Source organism: Pongo abelii, chromosome 12, assembly GCF_028885655.2.
Source record: "Pongo abelii isolate AG06213 chromosome 12, NHGRI_mPonAbe1-v2.0_pri, whole genome shotgun sequence".
NCBI lineage: Eukaryota > Metazoa > Chordata > Mammalia > Primates > Hominidae > Pongo > Pongo abelii.
The window spans coordinates 89233655-89254174 of NC_071997.2; the positions used below are offsets into that span (position 1 = coordinate 89233655).

At 41.9% G+C, this 20520-nt stretch overlaps 1 protein-coding gene across 7 annotated transcripts in view; it reads left to right on the forward strand.

The window, feature by feature from the left end:
- The window catches only part of THADA (THADA armadillo repeat containing), a 361316-nt gene that overhangs the window by 259069 nt on the left and 81727 nt on the right, over window positions 1-20520 (forward strand). For all 7 annotated transcript variants that reach the window (XM_024242323.3, XM_024242322.3, XM_063713447.1 and 4 more), the window contains one exon: window positions 14095-14189. In XM_024242323.3, the coding sequence (XP_024098091.2) occupies window positions 14095-14189 (95 nt within the window). The remainder of the gene's footprint in view (window positions 1-14094; window positions 14190-20520) is intronic.

A 20520-nucleotide genomic window follows, 5' to 3' on the forward strand; every position in this document is an offset into this window, starting at 1 on the left:
TTTTGCATAAAACAGTGCTGATGAGGGGAAGAGATGGTAGAGGGAGCTAATGTTTGTTGAAAGCCTGCTCAATGTACCAGACCCAATGACTTGCTACCCAAGTTAATTCTAATAATCCATCCACTTCCCTGTCCAGCTTCCCTGTAAGTGCCCCTCACACCCCCATGCAGTCCTCCATGTGCCCTTTCATGTGCGCCTCATCTGCTTCTCCATCCCCCTCATGCATACTCCAGTCACTTTCCTGTCTCCTCCCCTGTCACCCCCTATCCATACTCCCATCTATTCTCCTTTTTCTGTCTTGCTTACTGGACCCCACTGAGCTGAATGGTGTGCTCCTGAAGGGCCTGTGGATTTAAATGTGTAAGGAAAATATGCTTATAGAGACAAAGCTGAGGCTTTTGTGTGGCAATCCCAGTTCTTCCCTAGGGGGTCTGTGGCCAGCTGCAGAAGTTCTGGTTTAGGATTCTGTTTTGCTTTACAACAGCTGAAAACAGCATTTATTTTCTAACCACCAAATTTATTCACACAAGAGACTACACTTCCCAGGCAGAAATACTGGGTTTTAGGTCTGCTTCCATTTTCCCACTGTCCTTTAGCTCCTTCCCAAATCCCTCATGGATTGGTCCCCTCCTGAAGAAAGAGATCCTTCTTTTGCAATGACTTGAAATAGAAAGAGGCCACAGCCTTTTGCCACAGCTGCAAGTTGCTGTTTCACTTCCATGCCGTTGAAATGAATCCAGTCCAGGATGATTGTTAAAATATTCAGATGGTCATGTGACATTTTAAGGCTATCATTTGTGGTCCATGCCAAAACTTTAAGGGAAGCAAGTCTTAACAGGGATCACTAGCCACACAGCAAGTTTCCAGGCATTGCTAGGGGTTATGTTTTGCCTTTTGGTTTGTTTCTTTTCTCTGTCTCATTTTTTCTTCTTTCTTTCTTTCCTTCTTTTTTTCTTTCAAAAAAAAGGATCCTCCTTTTTTTCTTTCAAAAAAAAAGGATCCTCCTTTTTTTCTTTCAAAAAAAAGGATCCTCCTTTTTTTAATTTTAGAAAAAGTTGTTTTTTTTTTTTTAGGAAAAAAATGGAAGAGGTAGTCACTGCTTTTCAATTCCTAGATTTTACTGGAAGAGAGAGGTTCTCATTAGGACCCTTCTTTAATCCTCCAGCACAGCCTGTTCAAAGTCACATGAGCCTCATGCAGATTTGAATGATGAGAGAAATGAAGTTGGTGTATTTTAAACCCAAGCATGCTGACATATGTTCACTTCCCTTTCAGACGTCTCAGGAATGTCTAAGGTCATGATATCTCCGGATGAGATCCTGTTTGTGTTTTTTAAATACAAAAGGAAACGTTATCGTATTTCACCCCAAGCCAGTGGGACAAGGTGCAAAACATTTTCTTCATTAAATATCCCTTTTACAAATACAGCCTCAAGTTTTAAAGGAATAAGCTGTTTGAGGAAAAGTGAAGTTTGAAAATATATGAAGTATTTCTTGTTGACCGACTGAGCTTATGGAAACGAGTCTGGGTAAAAGCAGTCAAAAGTGATCAATATGTTACCCTGGGCCTTTGAGCAAGTCGTCCAAGATCAAAGCTTCCTCATAGTGCAGCGAGAAATAAAAATAGTCCTTTTACGCAACTGCACACACGCCAAGAATTCAACCCCCAACTGCTGATGCTTTCTACTTTTTAAATATAGAAATCTGCAAACCTAACCTGGAGATGGCAGTTAGTTCAATAGAGGGCTCAGAAATCTCTCTCTTGTTCCACTTGTAGCTGTTGGCTTATTGGGGTGTTGCTGTTGGAAGATTTGGACAATGTTGTCATTGCTAAGCTTGCAAGGGAGTGCAGGCTTTAAGTGTCTTCAGCACATTCTCATAATATTATGTAAAGCCCTAATGTAGTGGGTTATTTTTTTTCCTTTAGCATGTAACATCTTCCATCTTTTGGATAAATTAACACCTTTGTTACCTTCATTGAGCCATTCTCAGTCAATTAAAGCCAATTCGGAGTCACAGATATTACAAGACAATGGTAGTAGGCACAGTGGGAAATATATGAATGAATGATAATTGTCTGTGTTTCAGAAACCCCACAAGTAAGACAAGTATGGATTTAAATAACTATAAACAAGATTGTGTCAATGCTAGAATGAGTCAAAGTGTGTTGCAGAAGCAGAGAAGGGAGAAATAAATGCCAGCTTGTCAGGGTAGGGGTGTCAAGGAAGTCTTCAGGAAGAGGGAGAAGTCTTTAAGGATAGGTGAGTTTAATTATTAGATAAGGTTAATTTTTTAGCGTGGTGGCATGGGCCTGTAATCCCAGCTTCTTGGGAGGCTGAGGCACAAGAATTGTTTGAACCTGGGAGTTGGAGGTTGCAGTGAGCCAAGATCGTGCCACTGCACTCCAGCCTGGGTGACAGAGCAAGATTCTGTCTCAAAAAAAAAAAAAAGATAAGATTAATTGTCTCAGATTGGAGACTGAGTAAAGTTATACTTGTATAGTACCTTTGTTGCCAAGTAAATTGTGAAGGTCTCATTGCCCAAGTACACAAAAGGTATCTTAGTACAGCGCCCAGCATTGTGGGAACCTAATGTGGGTGGGTGTGTGTGTATATGTGTGTGTGTGTGTGTGTGTGTGTGTGTGTGTGTGTGTGTATCAGATATATATAATGGAGTCTCTGTTGTCAGAGTTCAGTAATGGTTGAATCTAAATGAAAATTTAGACAGTGAAGCACATAGAAGTACATACAGTAAGTACAAGAGTTCAGAAAAGAGTGTGGACTAAGATAGTCAGGGAAGGCCTTCTCAGAGGAGTTAGATATTTGAGATGGGCGGTAGAGCAGGGTGTGATTTGGAAACACCAAAAAGTGGTAGGAAAAGAGCATATCAAGATGGTGGACCAAATGTGCAGTGGGATACTGGAGGGACTGGAGGGAGTGCATGTGATATATCATGGGCCAGTGAGGAGATCAAGCTGAAGGAAAGCTGCTGTGCTTCAGAGAGCAGTGCAAGATTTGATAAGAGACCAGTTGTGGAAACCCTCAGATGTCAGCCAGAGGAATATGGACTTGATCAGGAGTTAAGAGGAAGTTAGTGAGCTCTGGCTGACACTAGTAAGTAGTCTGCTATCTATATGCACATGAAATACACTAAATGCTTTACATCTTTCCACCCTTGCTTAGTGGTCATCAGAGTTTCTAGTCTCTCTTAAGGATTAACAGAAATCTCTCTAGTAGCAGTCCTTGTCACCTGGAAGCCCCTGTTGCCTGCCTGGGCAGATAGTAATGGGAATAGAGATACTTGTATGCACTTAAGACCACATGGCTTTTGTCTTTCCAACATTGCTAAGAGTACCATAGAACCACAGAATTTATAACGGTAAAGGGAATTTAGAGATCATCTAATCCAGTAGAATTCATTCTTCAAACCAGCTTATGTGGAAATTCAAGATATTGAAGATAGTAGAAATGGTTTCAATATGGTCTAAACTGGGGTGGGGGCCCGGAGACCCACCTGCATGGCTTCCCTCCTATTGGTAGCCCCAGAAGGGACTAAGAGAAGCACCCTAACTCCCTATTTCAAAACAGTGATCTAATCTAAGCTGATATTTGTAGAAGAGGTAATAGACATGGGGGCAGGCGACTTCTTCCTACTTGAAAGATATGGCTGTCTCAGAAGATGGCTCAAATTAGGGAGGTAAATAGCAAGTTTGTTTTTTGCCTCTTGACCTGCTTTCTTCCTCTCCCGAGGCCTGATCATCCTTGTGGAAAATTCTACAACTCCATGTCCTTGGGCTGCCAGGGCCCTCTCTTAGGAGCTGCCTTCCATGGATAGGGCTTCACGCTCCAGACCTTCTTGCCATCAAAATTTAACTATTCCATATCCCTTTTCCTCACTCTCAGGTGGCTGGCTGTCCCTAAATTTTAATATGTAAATAAGTTTGTTCTCCTGGGTCACAGAGCTGTTTTCCAGTAGTGACCTGGTAGATACAGCACCTTTAACTGAAGTCAGTAACTGACGCAGGCTTTACGGCAGTGCACTGGCCTGGCAGGAGCACGTCTGCCCTCATATTAAGCTGCTCAGCCCTGATACATTTGTCCCGTGTGGCTGGGGTTTCGGCCACCTCCAGGAGGGCTGTGGGCAGCATGAGCTGGTCTTACATGAATGGGCCAAGGGAGCATCTTGGAGAGAGGCCCTCCTAAGTCTCACTAGCCTTTCCTTCCCCTCAGCTGCCAGTGATGATCAGGCTTCCTCAGCAATTAGACTGGCCTGGGGGCCTCTGGGAATAATACCTTCCCACACAAGTTCAGGGGCTCACTCTAGGACTCCCTAAGCCAGACGGGTCCTCACCAGTCCACAGGCTCTGTGCTCCTGGGTAACCACAAGAAGAGTCACATCTAGAGGCACTTGGTGAATGGAAAGCCTCTAGCCAGAAAACACAGTGCTCTGCCACTGAGGAGAGGCAGAGAATACTCAAGGTTAGCAAGTCAAGGGTCTGGCCCCTGCTGGACTACTGCCCAGCAAGGTGTTGCCTGTAATTTCCTTAGGCCTGAGTTTTCATCTGTAAAGTGGGAAGCTCTAAAATGAAGGTGTGAAATAGAAGACAGCAGGGGAGGGCATAGTGAGTAATGGAAGTGTAAACATAAAAGTGCTAAGAAGATACGGGAACTATCTATTGTCAAATAAGGAAGTCTCTATCAACATAATCGCCACGTTGGAAATGTGCCTTTATGCTGATCCTCACAGAAACAGCTGCACTTGGAGCCTTGCTTTTCACCAGACTGGCTACCAGGATATAACACCAGTCTACGTGGTTTCTAATTGCTTGGCCCAGTGTCTCACTTTTCACCTGATTGTGTTTGGGACACATAGATACAATTTGTTTTCTAGAAAACCTTGATTCTATTCTTGGTTTCTGCCCTTATCTTGGCTAGGTCACTTGAGCTACTTTGTTGATTTGTAAAAATGGGAATAATAATTTCTATTTTTCTTCCTTCTTAAGAATTTTATAAAGATAAAATAAAATAAGAATACTTTTTAAAGAGAAAACTTTTAATATAATAAGCTGTTGATATTGTTATTATCATTACTGCTATTTTTACCAGGGCTAATTTCCAAGTGTGTGCCTTGCCAAATTCACATGACCACGGTCCTGTTGACGGTGCTGTTAGAAATTCTCCCCTTGTGATTTACATAGCTCAGGCAGCATCTAGAAGATTTCATCCACCTCACCTATTTATCCTTTTTTATGCTTTTAGGGAGAAAGTAAGGTTTGAAAAGAAAGGGGACTTCTGTTAACATTCTATATAAGATTTGAAGCTATATATCTTCCAAGCCCCAAACTGTACAATAAAAGTGTTCTTGGATACTACTTTTCTCCCATAATTCCTAGCACATAGCTTATTAAGTTATTAACCAGCAATTACTCTGGCAGCATATTAAACTTTACTTTTAAACAAGTCACAGAGGGAGGGAAACACGCATCTCATAAAAGGAATAAAAAACATACACCCTCTAAAACAGTTTCCCCGGGCTTTGAACAAATCCCAAGCCCCACACCAAGGTCTCTTTTTCATCATTCTCTGCACATAGCTTGAGTGTTAGTACAGTAATGAGAACAAGATGCCTAATAGAAAGATGGAAAAATATGAGGATTCTGGAGGCTCCCTGGGGGCTCCCTGGAAAGGCAGGTGATTAATATTAGGAGGGAAAGGCAAAGGCATGGCATTGAAGCTGTGGGCTTCCTAGAGCAGCAGCAATCCTAAGGGAAACAGAGGAGGCTGTGGCTTTGGCCCTAACCTAAAAAGGGGACCCCAGTACCTTTTGCAGGCTGCTGGGGCCTTGCTGAATGCCTACCCAGAACCCTGGTAAGAGTGGGTAAGGCCCTCTGCTTTCACAGATTACATTCCCCAGGATCAAAACCTGCTCTTCCAGGGAAAGCCCACTGTGCTCTGCAATGCATAGCTGGACTTTCAGTCACTTTCTGGACAGACTAACAGCTCACAGTCTCTTACTTTGTGCATGGTGGCTCAGTAAGAATTCCGTATAAGTTGGTCCACCACCAGAGCAGGGCATGGAGGATGGCTTCACTTTAAAAGGAAAATCCAAGTAGGAGGGCTGTAGGGCAGCGTCTACATATGGCTGTGAGTATAAACACTCACAAAGCTCCAGACCAAGAAAAGCAGGATGGATGTTGGGGCATACCATAAAAATGCAGCTCTGCCGTCACACCTCCCCCAGGGAGGGCAAGGTAAATGAGCAGTCCTGGTAGCCAGCCAGGCCCTGCAAGCTGCTGCCAGCTGGCCCTGCATGCACAGCTAAACTCTCCGTGTTACAGTGGGAGAAATAACTTGTTTAAATATATATATTCTGCAGTTCATCACCATTTTGCATTTTGGTTTAAACAAATCCCCTATTGTTTGTCTAAGAGTGCCATATGATGGTTACTTGGCTGGGGGCCATGGTAAAAATTGGAAATCGGAAAGGCAGAGGTGGGTTCTTTTTATTTAATTTATGTTTCCACATTTACATGGCTTAATGTGGCCTCCATCAGAGAAGTTCCTCCTAACTCCTATCCACAGCATATAGCCAAATAGAAGGAGAGGCAGTGTCTGGTCCATGGACAGCTGTTACAATGATGTGAACTGCTCAAGACTACAGAGATGGCCAGTGGGATCTCTGGGAGAAGGGGAAGCTCAACAAAATATCCTGGGTTGAGATAGCCATTCAGCGTATCCTCAGAGGTAGTTTTCTGGATAATTAGAAAAGTCATCCTCTAGAAATAGAGGAGGGGCTCTGAAGTGAGTTGGTGTTTAGGGGGGTTTGTTGTTGTTATTGCTGTTTGAGATAGGATCTAACTATGTTGCCCAGGCTGGTCTTGAACTCCTGATCTCAAGCAATCCTTCCATGTCAGCCTCCAGAGTAGCTGGGATTATAGGTACCTATGCCACCTACACCCAGCTTGAAGTGAATTTTAAATAAAGGGCAGGAGGTGGGTAGACATGTGTCAAGTGGAGGGATCATAATGGGATGTGGAAACATGTTGTAGACTAATTTCCCCTTTTTCAACCATTTTCCCTCTCCCATTCTTCTAACCACCCTCCCTCTTTCCTTCTCCCCCACTCCCCTTCTCACCTGCCTTCTCTCCCTTTGCCTCTCACCCACTTTTCCTCTTAACCTGGTTTCCTTCTTTCCAGCCCGTTATGGGCCTGCTGGTGGTCCCTAGGATATTGCTTCATTAACTCCAGTGCTGGCTCCATGGCAAGAAGCTTCTAGTACTTCTTGCTTATTGTGGTTGAGAACAGAAGTGATCTGAGCTGCTTATGTAGGAGCTAAGATAAGAGAACTACCCCAGATGGGCTGGGATGAGCCTGCCAGCTGCACCTGTTTGATTTTTTTGAACTCCTTCTCTTTCACCAGCTCAAACCCCTCCAATGCCTTTAGAGCCTTCCTCCATGACAATCATGACAATCAAATCAATCCTCTATTTTTATGTGTATTTTTTCTCCACATATACCCCTCCCCCAACAAGATCATAAGCTCTGCAAAGCCAGAACGTTTTCCTCTCCCTCCCCTTCCCACCCCATGTAGAATATCCCCCATACTGCTCAGTAAATGTTTCTGTATTAATAAAGTTAAGCCATGTGTCTTAGAGACCTTAACAGACACTAGCAACCTAAAGCCAGAACAGCAGTTTCCAGCCCTCTGAAGATGACAGTGAATTCTGGTAGAGCTTGGTAAGTCCAAAGTGAATTCCCTCTCTCTTCCAGGGAGCCCACCAAGGCTTCACAATATTGAGTGGGGACCCCAGCTGTCCAGTGTGACTTGAGCTGATGGGGTCCCACTGGGGTCTTCATTCTTTGGAACTTTTAGAGCTCTGAAAGACTTCTTTTGTTTCGGGCCCCTGTTGACTCATCCCATATCATTTCCTGTTAATCCCACTGGCCATCTTTGTAGTCTTGGCAGTTCACATCATTGTAACAGCTGTCCATGGACCAGACACTGCCTCTCCTTATATTTGGTTATATCCTGTGGATAGGAGTTAGGAGGTACTTCTTTGATGGAGGCCACATTAAGCCATGTAAATGTGGAAACATAAATTAAATAAAAATAACCCACCTCTGCCATTTCAATTCCCGCCCCCCATACCATTGTCCCTTTTAGCACTTGGTATTCTCTAAACATGTCATGTCCCCAAGTCTTTGGACATGCTACTTCCTCTGTTGGGGTCACTTTGCCCATGGTCTGCCTCCTCCCCATTCTCCAACTCTCTGCCAAGGCCCTTCCTGACTCACCCAGACAAACAATTACTCTGTTAATCCCTCCTTTTGGGGCACCCATCATACTCTAGCATGACTGGTTGTGTGTTTTGCCAACTACACTAGTGGCTTTCAAGTGTTTTTTTTTTTTTTTTTTTTTTTTTGACAGACATTGACAACAAGAAACAGCTTTTACATATGACCTAATGCATATGTTTGTGTGTATATACTGTATGTACACACACACATGAAATCATGCACAGTCTGAAATTTTAGTAGCTGTGTAAGATACAAATTGCCAAAAATGCAACAGAGACAGAATTTGCTCAAGATAGAGCATATTTAATTTCAGGAATGTTTGCTTTCAGCATATCCACTGTCATTTTGGATACAAAGCATAACCCTATGATGCCATTCAGTATAATGTAGGGTAGCTTATTACCTGGAAAAGAAAAAGAAAAAAGCTAGACCAGTCAATTATTTTACTTAAACTTTTGTTGCATTTTAATGGTTATTTAAATCTTAAAGATAACTTATTAAAAATCATTCTTAGCAAGGACTTAGTGGAAAGCTGATATATAACAAAAACCTTAGTGAAACAATCCCTTGGGAAATCTCTGAACTTCTTTAAATCTCCTGCCCTCTGTCCTTACTACACTACTTTGATACACTCTGATTATATTTTCCTCCTTTCTCCCTCTGTCTTCCTCCTAGCTCCTTCTCTCCCTTCTTCCTCTGCCCCCATCTCTCTCCTCTTCCCTTCCTCCCTCCTTCCCTTCCTTCCTTCTTCCTTCTTTCTTTCCTTCCTTTGTTGCTGGTCACTACCCGCTAGTTGATTTCATAACCAACTGAATGAATCATAAAGTATATTTTGAAAAACACTATTCAGGACTCTAAGTTCCTTGAGGGCAGTGACTGTGTCACTGAATCACTTCATCTTCATATTTCCAAACCCACCACTATTCCTGGCTCTCAGTAGCCTCTTAATAAATGTTTTCTGAATGAATAGGCCTCAGTTAAAAAAAAAAAAAAAAAAAAAAACCTACAGCCACTGGGATTCCGGAAGGGACAGGAAAAGTGAATAATTTATCACAGACTTCCCCAAGACTTCTGCTGTCCTCTAGACACTGGGGCTTTTGTAGACGTGTCTGGGAAGCCCTGCTCTCTGCCTGCCTTCTGCCTCTCCCAACTTCCAGGAGAGAGGGCAGGAGATTTAAAGAAGTTCAGAGATTTCCCAAGGCAAAAACATATTAATCAAGTTCGTAAGTGGATATTTATAAAGGACAAATGGTAAAAAAGAGTGGAAGAAAATAGGATTCTTAACAGGGCCTTCATTTCATCTTTTGTATGTCAACTTCGTCCACATAGTGCTGGATTCCTTCTCCTCCTTCGAAAGCCACTATTAGTGCTGCTTTTCAGTGCATCTGCTAGATGCTGATCACTTCTGATTTTTTTTGAGCACTATAAATCTTCATTATGCTGTGCTCCATGCCAGGATTTTTCCATTTGGGGGTAGAAAAAATCCCCAAGCCCACCAAAACCCTGTGGCTTAGTTTCCTGTCCAGCTGGCGTGCTGCTCTTCGGGATTTTGTTCCCATCATCAAAGTGGCTTGACAGACTGAGAACAAACCTCTGGCTCACCCTGAACTTACAGTGCACCATTTCCAAGTCAGAACAAACACCAAGTAATAGCAAGAGAAAAAGAACGAAAAAAATTATTTTCCTGACTTAGAAGCCAGTTCAGAGTGAAGCCCAACTCTGTGACTCCAGACAGGAATGTTATAAGGCCTTGACTGTCCTCAAGGGTGGAGTCATGAACAGTGGGCTCCGGGCCAGAATTTCACTCAGAGTCATCTCAAAGGAGAAGCCATGGATGGACTCCTTTGTGGCCCCAAATCTTCCATTTCCTGGAATCCAAAGCAGCAGCATTTGGGGGAGCCTCCCATGATCTCGTTGACTACATCACACTTGGCCCCAAGCCTCACAGTTGTGGGAGCAGTCAGTGATTCCTGAAGTGTCCCAGGAGGCCAGTAAGGTCACAAGCCTGTACCGGGTCTAGGGAAGATGCAGAACACTTCAGCCTGGCAGAAGGCTCTAAAGATCGTCAACCTTTCCTCTGTTCATTTTGAAATTTTTAAAATATGCTAACTTAGCTGAAAATCTCGTGGAAACCAGGCTCCTCATCAGACTTGAAAGTCAAACCGGTTTCTCAACAACTTCTCTTTATGGCTCTGTATGGCTCCACAGAAAACCAGGAAAACATTTGAGGCAAGAAGCTATGACTCTGTGGGCCACATGGGAGCAGGCAGTCAATTATTACACTAAGGAACACCCAGTTAACATGAAGTATCCCATCACTTAAAAGCCTGACCAGCCTTCCTCTTGTTTCCACCTTATCAACGCATTCTCTTATCTTCCCAAGCTGCCGCTCCTTGGGACTGGAGAAGCCAAATGAATTCCCTCTCACATCTCTTACCCTCTTTCCAAATGCCCTTCCTTATCAACTTTGTCTCTCGATTCTTCCCATCTTACATGGCCCAGCTGGAAGTATAACTTCATTTCTCCAGTCCACCCTGGTGGGTGGGTGTGTGGGTGGGTGGGTTGGTTGGTTGGTTGGTTGGTTGGTTGGTTGGTTGGTTGGTTGGTTGGTTTTTTGGCTTAACTCCTTACATCCTGTTCTGAAGTTTGTCTTTGTTTTTGTCTCCAAAACTAGTCAAAATTCTCAGGTCAGAAGCCGTCTCCTACATGTCCTCCCTGCACCTAGCTCAAGGCTGGATGCACAGGAGACATCCTATCTGCTTTCTCAGGCCACTGGCTTTCCTCCCTGAGTGGCTCTTGCTTTAGCAGGGGGCAATCCCAACTAGTAGAAATTTTACCATTGGGAATGATATCATTAAAGTTTTCATAGACTGTGGGCTTTCCATAGTGGATGGAAGAGTAACAGCAGGAAGTTACGATTGAGAGTCCCAGGGTAAACTAGAGAGAAAAGATAGGGGCAGGGTTAAAAAGTAGAACCCCAGGCTGGACAATATAGCAAGACCCCATTTCTACAAAAATAATTTTAAAAATTAGCTGGATGTGGTGGCATGCACCTGTAGTCCCAGGTATTTGGGAGGCTGAGGTGGGAGGATTACTTGAGCCCAGGAGGTTGAGGCTACAGTGAGCCATGATCATGCCACTGCACTTCAGCCTGGGCAACAGAGAAAGACCCTGTCTCAAAACAAAGCAAAACAAAAAAGAAAGAAAAGAAAATGAGGCAAATCTCTATGTTCTTAATAGAATGGTATCCAAAATATATTAGTGAAAAGGAGTCATGATCAGAACCTAGTATATAGTAAGCCACCATTTATATAAACAAGTGGGTAGCAGATAGATGCTTATAAAATAATAGAGCCTGGCGCGGTGGCTCACGCCTGTAATCCCAGCACTTTGGGAGGCCGAGGCAGGCGGATCACGAGGTCAGGAGATCGAAACCATCCTGGCTAACACAGTGAAACCCTGTCTCTAATAAAAAATACAAAAAATTAGCCGTGCGTGGCGGCGGGCGCCTGTAGTCCCAGCTACTCCGGAGGCTGAGGCAGGAGAATGGCATGAACCCGGCAGGCAGGGCTTGCAGTGAGCCAAGATCGCGCCACTGCACTCGCGCCTGGGCGACAGAGTAAGACTCCATCTCAAAAAAAAAAAAAAAGAAAAGAAAAGAATAGAATGTGCTTGGAAGGATGTGCTAGAAAGTAGTCATAGCGGTTGCCTCGGGAACAGTATATAGGCAGGGGGTAGGGTTGTGGAAAAGGAATTTCATTTTCATTGCATGTCCACATTTTGTGCTTTTTCAATTATTTTTGCATGTGTTACCTATTTATTTATTTATTTTTGAGACAGAGTCTCACTCTGTCATCCAGGCTGGCATGCAGTGGCATGATCTCAGCTCACTGCAACCTCTGCCTTCCAGGTTCAAGTGATTTTCCTGCCTCAGTTTCCTGAGTAGCTGGGACTACAGGCGCCCGCCACTATGCCCGGCTCATTTTTTTATTTTTAGTAGAGATGGGGTTTCACCATGTTGGCCACGCTGATCTCGAACTCCTGACCTCAGGTGATCCACCCGCCTCAGCCTCCCAAAGTGCTGGGATTACAGGCGTGAGCCACCATGCCTGGACCACCAGCACACTCTTAACCAGCCTCTTGTCTTTCAGTCTTACCCCGTGTAATCCCAGCTACTTGGGAGGCTGAGGCAGCATAATCACTTGAATTCAGAAGGTGGAGGTTGCAGTAAGCCGAGATCATACCACCGCACTCCAGCCTAGGGGACAGAGCGAGACTCTGTCTCAAAAAAAAAAAGTATCTGATAACATATTTTTCATGTTAGACATACACCAGCTCCAGATATAGGCAATTCAGGATAGAGATGTGAATAAACTTTAGGGAAATTGTAAAACTTAATTTATAGGAAATGAGAAGGATGGATTTCAGGATTAAGCCACATGGAAACTCACTAGCCAGAAGACTTGTGCCAATTTCAATGCCATCCCCTAATCCCATGTTGGAAGTAGAGAAGGGCAAGGAATGGACAGTTCTGGAACATCTGCCATGGCCAGGCACTGAGGTGGGCGTTTTAAGTTTACTGTGCCACATTGAACACTCACAGTGACTCACAGTAAGGCTGTCTTAGTCCATTTTCTATTGCTGTAACAGAATGTGTGTATTGTATTGTATGTGTTGTAACAGATGGCACTGGCATCTGGTGAGGGTCATCCCATGGTGGAAGGCTGAAGGCAGAAAAGAGCATGCAAGACAGAGGGGAAATCAAGCCAAACTCATCTTTATAACAAACCCAGTCTCCAAATGACTAGCCCAATCCCAAGATAACAACATTAATTCATTCATGAGGACAGTACCCTCATGACCCAATCACCTCTTAAAGCTCTGCCTCTTAACAGTGTTACAATAACATTACCTTTCAACATGAATTTTAGCAGGGGCAGTCAAACCATAGCAGAGGTGATAATATAGTTCCCATTTTACAGGTCAGGAATCTGATTCAGGTCACAGAGATTGTAAGTGGGAAAGACTGAGTTGTAGGTCTGTCCCGACTGTCTCCACTACTCACATTGTATTATTAGTACACCAAAGATGTTTTGGCCTTTTCATGGCCAAAGACACTCAAGAGTCAAGGCCCTTTAGTGCTGTTCTTAAAAAGAAAGTCTTCCTTCTTCCTTTTGTATGTAGATCCCCAAATCTGAGCCCACTTACTATTTCTACTATGTCGTTCAAAGAGCTGCTCCATATATTGAATGAAGAAAAAAATCCATTTGTTGGGGAAAATGTCATCTCCAGTGTTTGTTAATCTTGCCATGTGTCTATTGTTCAGCTGGTTATTTCAAGTCCACAGATACAGCTTTTCATATGTGAGTGTAATTTTCCTTCCCTACAATACTAAATCTGATTTTCATGACTGATGTTTTTTTCCCCAAATTTCTACACTTAAGAATGTAGAATAATAGAGTACCATCTCCCCACCCCTTCTTCCCATCTTATTTTCAACTAACTAGGATAGGATTGTGGTGTTTGTTTTCATTTTATTTTATTTGAAGCCAGAGCATAGAGTTTTTATCTATTTTGTCTACACATAACCTTGGCCTCCATCATATGGTCAAGGATTTCATTTGCTCACATTAGTTGCTTATTTTCTTGCCATCAATGATTGTACATCATTTCTTAATATTTGCCACAGCTGCTTAAGCCCCATCATATACCATAGAAAATACCCATGTTCTCCTTCCTGAGACCCAGACCTAAGGGAGAGAAAATCTCAATTTATATTCTGTTCTTTACCTTTCTAGGCAAAATCCATGTTTGGTGACCAGAGCTGTATACATTGATATTCTCTTCCTATTGACTTGCTGCTTCAACAAATCTGCAAAGGACAACCAGCCAGGTACGATTCATAGTTATACTATATTTTGGAATGGTTACACATCTTTGAAATGTAGATGGTGTTTTGAGTGGCTCTGCCACACACTGTTCCACCTTCTACTTTTATAAGACTAACCACACATCAAAATTAAACAGTGTCATATAGTTCCCTCATAGAAGTTTGTCAGGGAAACTTGTTCTTGTTTATTTGGAAGTTTGCCGTTTATTTTCTAGTTGGTCATTCAGGGAAGAGTGAATTCTACTCAGATACCCTCTCTGCATCTACGACCCTGGCTTTTTTCTATTTTATGTATTTTCTTTGAAAGGTCATTATTTTGAATAGCTGTGAGTTCATTCTGTTCCATTCTGTGGAGATAACTGAGCTGGGCTCATTTGATTTTGGGTATTTGAGACTCTCTTCTCAAATCGACCCCTACATCAATGCACTTACGAGTTGCTGCCTCAGGCTCTGACTTTCCACATGTGTCTTGGTCATGTATGTTTCTGGGGATGGACCCCAGATCCACATACAGTTGCTCTATTTTAATCATGATTTGCAAAGTGGTTTTTCTTTTTTAAGGGAAAATGGCAACTCCAAATAAAATTTTTTTGATGTGTTTATATAAAAGGCTACAGGAAGTGCTGTACATGAATTCCAGGCCACAGACTGAAACTGATTTTCATCAACACAAACTGGAATGCAGGGTAATGAGTCTGCAACTGGTTAAAATCAGCCTCTTCTAATTGATTAGGCCTGTCTAAAGGAGGCTACAATTACAAAGTCAGATTCTGAGTGCAAGCAGACCAGGCCTTTCCTCTGTTACATTTAGTCTGTCAATGATTTGTTGTCTTCGGTAAATACATTCAGGCTGTCAATGTCCAGCTCTGTTCGTATGGAACCCTGTTCCCAAATTCAAACCAATTTAAAATGCTTTGCAGGAGGGAGGTGGGGGAGGTGGGAGCATGCAAAACCGTCTCACCCAGATCGATGTATATTAGCCTACAAAACCCCTGTGGCCATGCAGAGGTAGTAAGAACATGCTCGACTCTCATCAACTCCACATCCCTGGATAGGAGTAGCTATTGATCCTCTTTGTAGTGTAAAATCATATGGTTTTATAGCTATAAAGCAATCCCAATTTATGCCTCTTATCCCAGCATAATTATTAATAGTGCCCCCTTTTACTCTTGAAAGTGACCAAGTTTGCATGATAAATTACTGGTGGCCGTGGCTGTAAGGGACCCCAGAGTTGCATCTACTTCAGCTTACCCTTAAGTCAACCGGAGTCCAAAGTTTAAAAAGAGACTATGAATCCAATGTTACCAAGTAAATTGCTTTAGATTTCCACCATTTCTGTATTTCAGTTCCAAATTCCGTATAGCTTTGTAATACTTCCCTGCCTATGTTTCTAAAGGGCTTTGGCCATAAGAGATTTATTTGTTCATTGCTTACAAATCTACTCACTGGGATTCTGACAGTTTATGGTTGACTATAATCATTAGTTTATTTGAACTGAGTTTTTCTTGGCTCAGTGCCATTATTCTTTGTCTAGAATGGTTAATCGTTATATGTTGTAAAATGCCTTCTTTCTTCCCCAACTACCCATCCTTTACTGATGAGCTGGGTTCCTTGAAGATGACTTTAGCTTTTTTGAACCATCCATTTCTCCAAGCTGTTAACATTATTTAGAGTTTATACCCTAATTAAACAGATCACAGCTTGTTTTCACAAGCTGTGTTTAATAACTTAACAGTATTTCACTTGCATCTATGTATTACTCTTAAAGATGTTACTCTGCAGAGTAAGATGTGAGGACAGGATGCTTTTATTCTAGTGTGATCACCGTAGCTCTAAAAATTTTGTCCTGCACTATCCAGTACTACAGCCACCAGTCATATGTGGATCTTGAGCACTTGAGATGTGGTTGGTCCAAAATGAGATGTTCTGTTAGTGTAAAATACATACTAGATTTCAAAGACTTAGTATGAGTTAAAAATAAAATTTCTCAATAATTTTGTATTAATTATGTATGTGTTGGAATGATGTTTTTGACATATTGGATTAAATTTAAAATGTATTATCAAAATTAATTTTACCTGTTTCTTTTACTTTTTAAAATGTTGCAACTAAGGTCAGATGTGGTGGCTCAAGCCTATAATTCCAGCACTTTAGGAGGTTGAGGCAGGAGGATTGCTTGAGGCCAGAAGTTTGAGACCAGCCTGGCAGCATAGTGAGGCCTCATCTCTAAAAAAAAAAAAAAAATTTAATTAGCCACATGTGGTGGCACACATCTGTAGGCCTAGGTACTTGGGAGGCTGAGGCAGGAGGAGGAGTTCGAGGCTGCAGTGAGCTATGATCATGCCATTGCTTTCCAGTCTGGGCGACAGCGATACCCTGTCTCAAAAAAATAAAATAAAATAAAATGTGGCAACTAGAATGGGAAAAATAACAAAGAAAAAGTAAAACTGTCATTGAAATATATGTGTTTAACTCTGTCAAGTGGAGAAATAGGAAGAATTATAAATGACATCATAACCCAAAAAGTACATTAAAGTAACATTATTAATGTTGAAAAATGTGGCTGTTTACATTTTAAATTACATATATATGACTCATTTTTATCAGACAGCACAAATTTTATTCAGTTCTCAGGGAATTGCCCTCATAAAATCGCTAGATGTGTTTGTGTTTATGTATATGCATGAATGTCCATGTTCATATAATACATCCACACAAACAGTGGGAGCATATTTTCTTTCTGTGAGGGTGGAATAGATTTTTAGAAATAACCAAATACGAAATAAAATGGCAATTAAGATGGAAAGCACCGTTTGGGATAAAAATAAACTGTGCTTAATGTAGTGAAATCTATTCTTGTGTGTTTTATAAATTGTTCCCCAAAACAGGTTGAGCAATAGATAAATATATCACCAAATAAGGCGATCACTTATTTAGATGTGTAGATTTCAATATGCTTTCAAAATAATGTGATGATATTATAGTTTTAGCATATAAGCTCCTTGAAAGAGTGGACCATGTCTTAGATTCTTTGTCATCTAAGCACATAGTAGGCTCTCATTAAGTGGATTTATTAACTGTTTGATTGAAATGCAGTTTTCCTCAGTTTTTAGAGAGTAACAGCTGTTATCAAAATACAGATTTTATTTAAACTCATGTATCAAATAGATGTGAATTCATTTTCTGAATCCAAGCAAAGTGTTTATGTGTGTATGTAAATATATATCTACCTCCATTATTAGCTCACAAAGCCCAGAGTAGGAAGTATACCACATAGACTGAAGCCAAACCTCTGGGTTTGAATCCTAGATCTGCCATTTACTAACTTTGTGACCTTAGGCAAGTTATTTAGCTGCTTTGAGACACGTTGTTTCCATTGTAAAAGGGGACAGTAAGATCTGTATCTTAGAGTGGTTGTCAGCTTACACATGTGAAGCTCTCTGTGAAGAATGTGCTTTGCATGGCACAGAATAAATGCTCAATAATATTAACTATTATTAATATTTTTTTTGTTGACATGGAGTTTCACTCTTGCTGCCCAAGCTGGAGTGCAATGGCACAATCTCAGCCTACTGAAACCTCCGCCTCCTGGGTTCAAGTGATTCTCCTGCCTCAGCCTCCCGAGTAGCTGGGATTACAGGCATGCACTACCACGCCTGGCTAATTTTGTATTTTTAGTGGAGACAGGGTTTCTCCTTGTTGGTCAGGCTGGTCTCGAACTCCCAACCTCAGGTGATCCACCCGCCTCGGCCTCCCAAAGTGCTGGGATTACAGACGTGAGCCACCACGCCCAGCCTATTGTCATTATTATTCGCTGGAAGCTATGCATCTAATTCAGTCTCCTCCAGCCGGGGAGCATTGTGTTCACCTCCTCACCTTGACTGTTCTCATATTTTTAAACATCTTCAGGAAAGAAGAAATGCCTGCTTTCCCAGGAAAACACTGCAGTATAACGTACCTGTCTTAGAATGTCAGGAGTCCACTTGATTAGGGTTGCCCCTGTCCCTCTGACTGATCCAGAAAAAGATCATTTCTTTTCTTGTTTATTTATTTTTTCGTTTATCAGACCTGCTAGCCTCAGAGATATATTGAGCACTTGTATCTGGAGATAGAAATGAATATGCCTTGGTCTTATAAGTAGGTGCAATGAAGGATTTTTCAGATGCTGTATTAAAGGAAGTATGTATGGGACACATTTGAGGCACTAAAGAAAGATCGTTTCTACTTGAGAGGACGGGAAAGACTTCCTTGAAGAGGAAGTGGTTGAACAGAGTTTTGACAGTGGATAGGGATTCACCAGGATGGGCAAGGTGGAGGTGGGTATTACAGACAGAGGTAGGAGCATGGCCAAAGCTGTAAGGGCACAAATCAGCACAGCCTTCAGAGCACTAGGGACATGGCGACTAGGGTGTTGGGTTCAAGGCCAAGCAGGTGTGACTGGTGAGGCTGGGGAGGCAGAAACTCAGTCATGGAAGGCCTCATTCATAGGCCAAAAGTCCAAGGAGCCTGAATTTGTCCCGTAGACAAAGGAGTTGATTGGACGATCTAAGACAGAGAGTAGGACTGTGTGGTTTTTAAGACAATGTGACATTTCTTTCTCTGCCCTCATCCTTACAGGATTTTTAGGACCCTTATGGAACCAAGTTCCTAGTGTCACTCCAAAATAATGTAACTGGCTGGATGCAGTGGCTCAAGCCTGTAATCCCTGCACTTTGGGAGGACAAAGCAGGAGGGTTGCCTGAGGCCAGGAGTTCGAGATAAGCCTGGGCAACATAGCAAGACTCCACCTCTACAGAATTTTTTTTTTAATTAGCTGGACATGGTGTTATGTGCCTGTAGAGTCCCAGCTACTCAGGATGCTGAGGCAGGAGGATCCCTTCAACCCAGGATTTCAAGGCTGCAGTGATCTGTGATCACACCATTGCAGTCCAACCTGGGTGACAGAGCAAGATCCTGTCTCTAAAAAAAGAAAAAAAAAAAAAAAAAAGAATGTAACTGGAGATTCATTCACTTTGCCTTTGCCCCGCCATTTTGATAATCAATATTAGAGGTTTGGGAGGTAGGGAGTGGGGAATGGAGGGCCAGACTAGAATGAAAGGCAGCGCTATGGTAAAAGGAATTATTTTAGAATGGTAGGATTACAGGGGAGATTCCTTCTCTTATTTTCTATTTTACTAATTTTATGAAACATAATTCTGTTTCATTATGTGTATATACATATGTTTAAATGAAATGTATTTAAATATGAATCTTGAAAGGGATTGATTATTCCAAAGGAAATGAAGTAATAACAATTTCAGGGAAACTTTTTTGGATGGAGGAGCATCTGCTCATCCCCTCTCCAATCCTTTTCTGTAAATGACCTTGGAAGGCTGCTCCTACCTCTGACATGTCTTAGAACCACGTTGAAGGGCCAGGGGCATAAACAAGGAGAAAAACAGTGAAGGAGAAAGGCAGAGAAGATGATTAGAAAAGCTTAAGATAATGATGTGTTTTGTGTAATTCAAACTTTTATCTTAGTGCTTCCCAATCATTTGAGGTTTCCTCAGCCATTAACTAGGTTTTAAAATTTTCAAATCTGGGGGTTTTGTTTTGAGTTTTAAACCCACAAGGACTCTCTGTCCCCTGTGTTCTTTTTCCTCTTCTGAATCCAGCTGTCATCATTAGTATATATCAGTTTCCTGCTGGAATGGAAAGAAAATTATAGTGTCCAGTTGTAGTTGAGGGAACAAGGAAGAAAAAGCCAAACTGCCACAAGGACTCAGAGGGCTGGGTTTCAGGCTGGGCAGCGACATGGAGACGAGAGCTTTAATTCTTATATTAAACCCATCTTAAATTATTTGCTCTCAGGTTGGAAATTTTCCATTGAAATTTCTGTTTACAGAAATGCTATCTAAGACTTGACTAAATATTTACCCCTTTTACTCTGAGAAATGGACTTTCTGTTTTTCTTATGCCCACACCCCTTAAAATTGTGTCTTCACAGCTATTGAATTGAACATTTTCTTTTACCAAGTATTTAAACAAATACCTACCTGCACTTTCAGACTTTCATTTTAAGCAGTCTTGGTGGGTTTTATGAGTGGGTTTTTCCTTTCCTAGTCTCCATTTTATAAATTTTATGCAACTTGGTTCTTTTATAATTATGTGTATGTATAATATGTTGAAATATGACTCATGAAGAGGATTAATTAATCCTAAAGAAATGACATAGCAATCATAGATAGAAATATTTTAGGCTGATAAGGATTTGTCCATCCATACCATTCGTATAAATGATCTTAGAAGGCTGTTTTCCTGCCCCTGAAATGTGGATAGGATGCCCGTTATACTC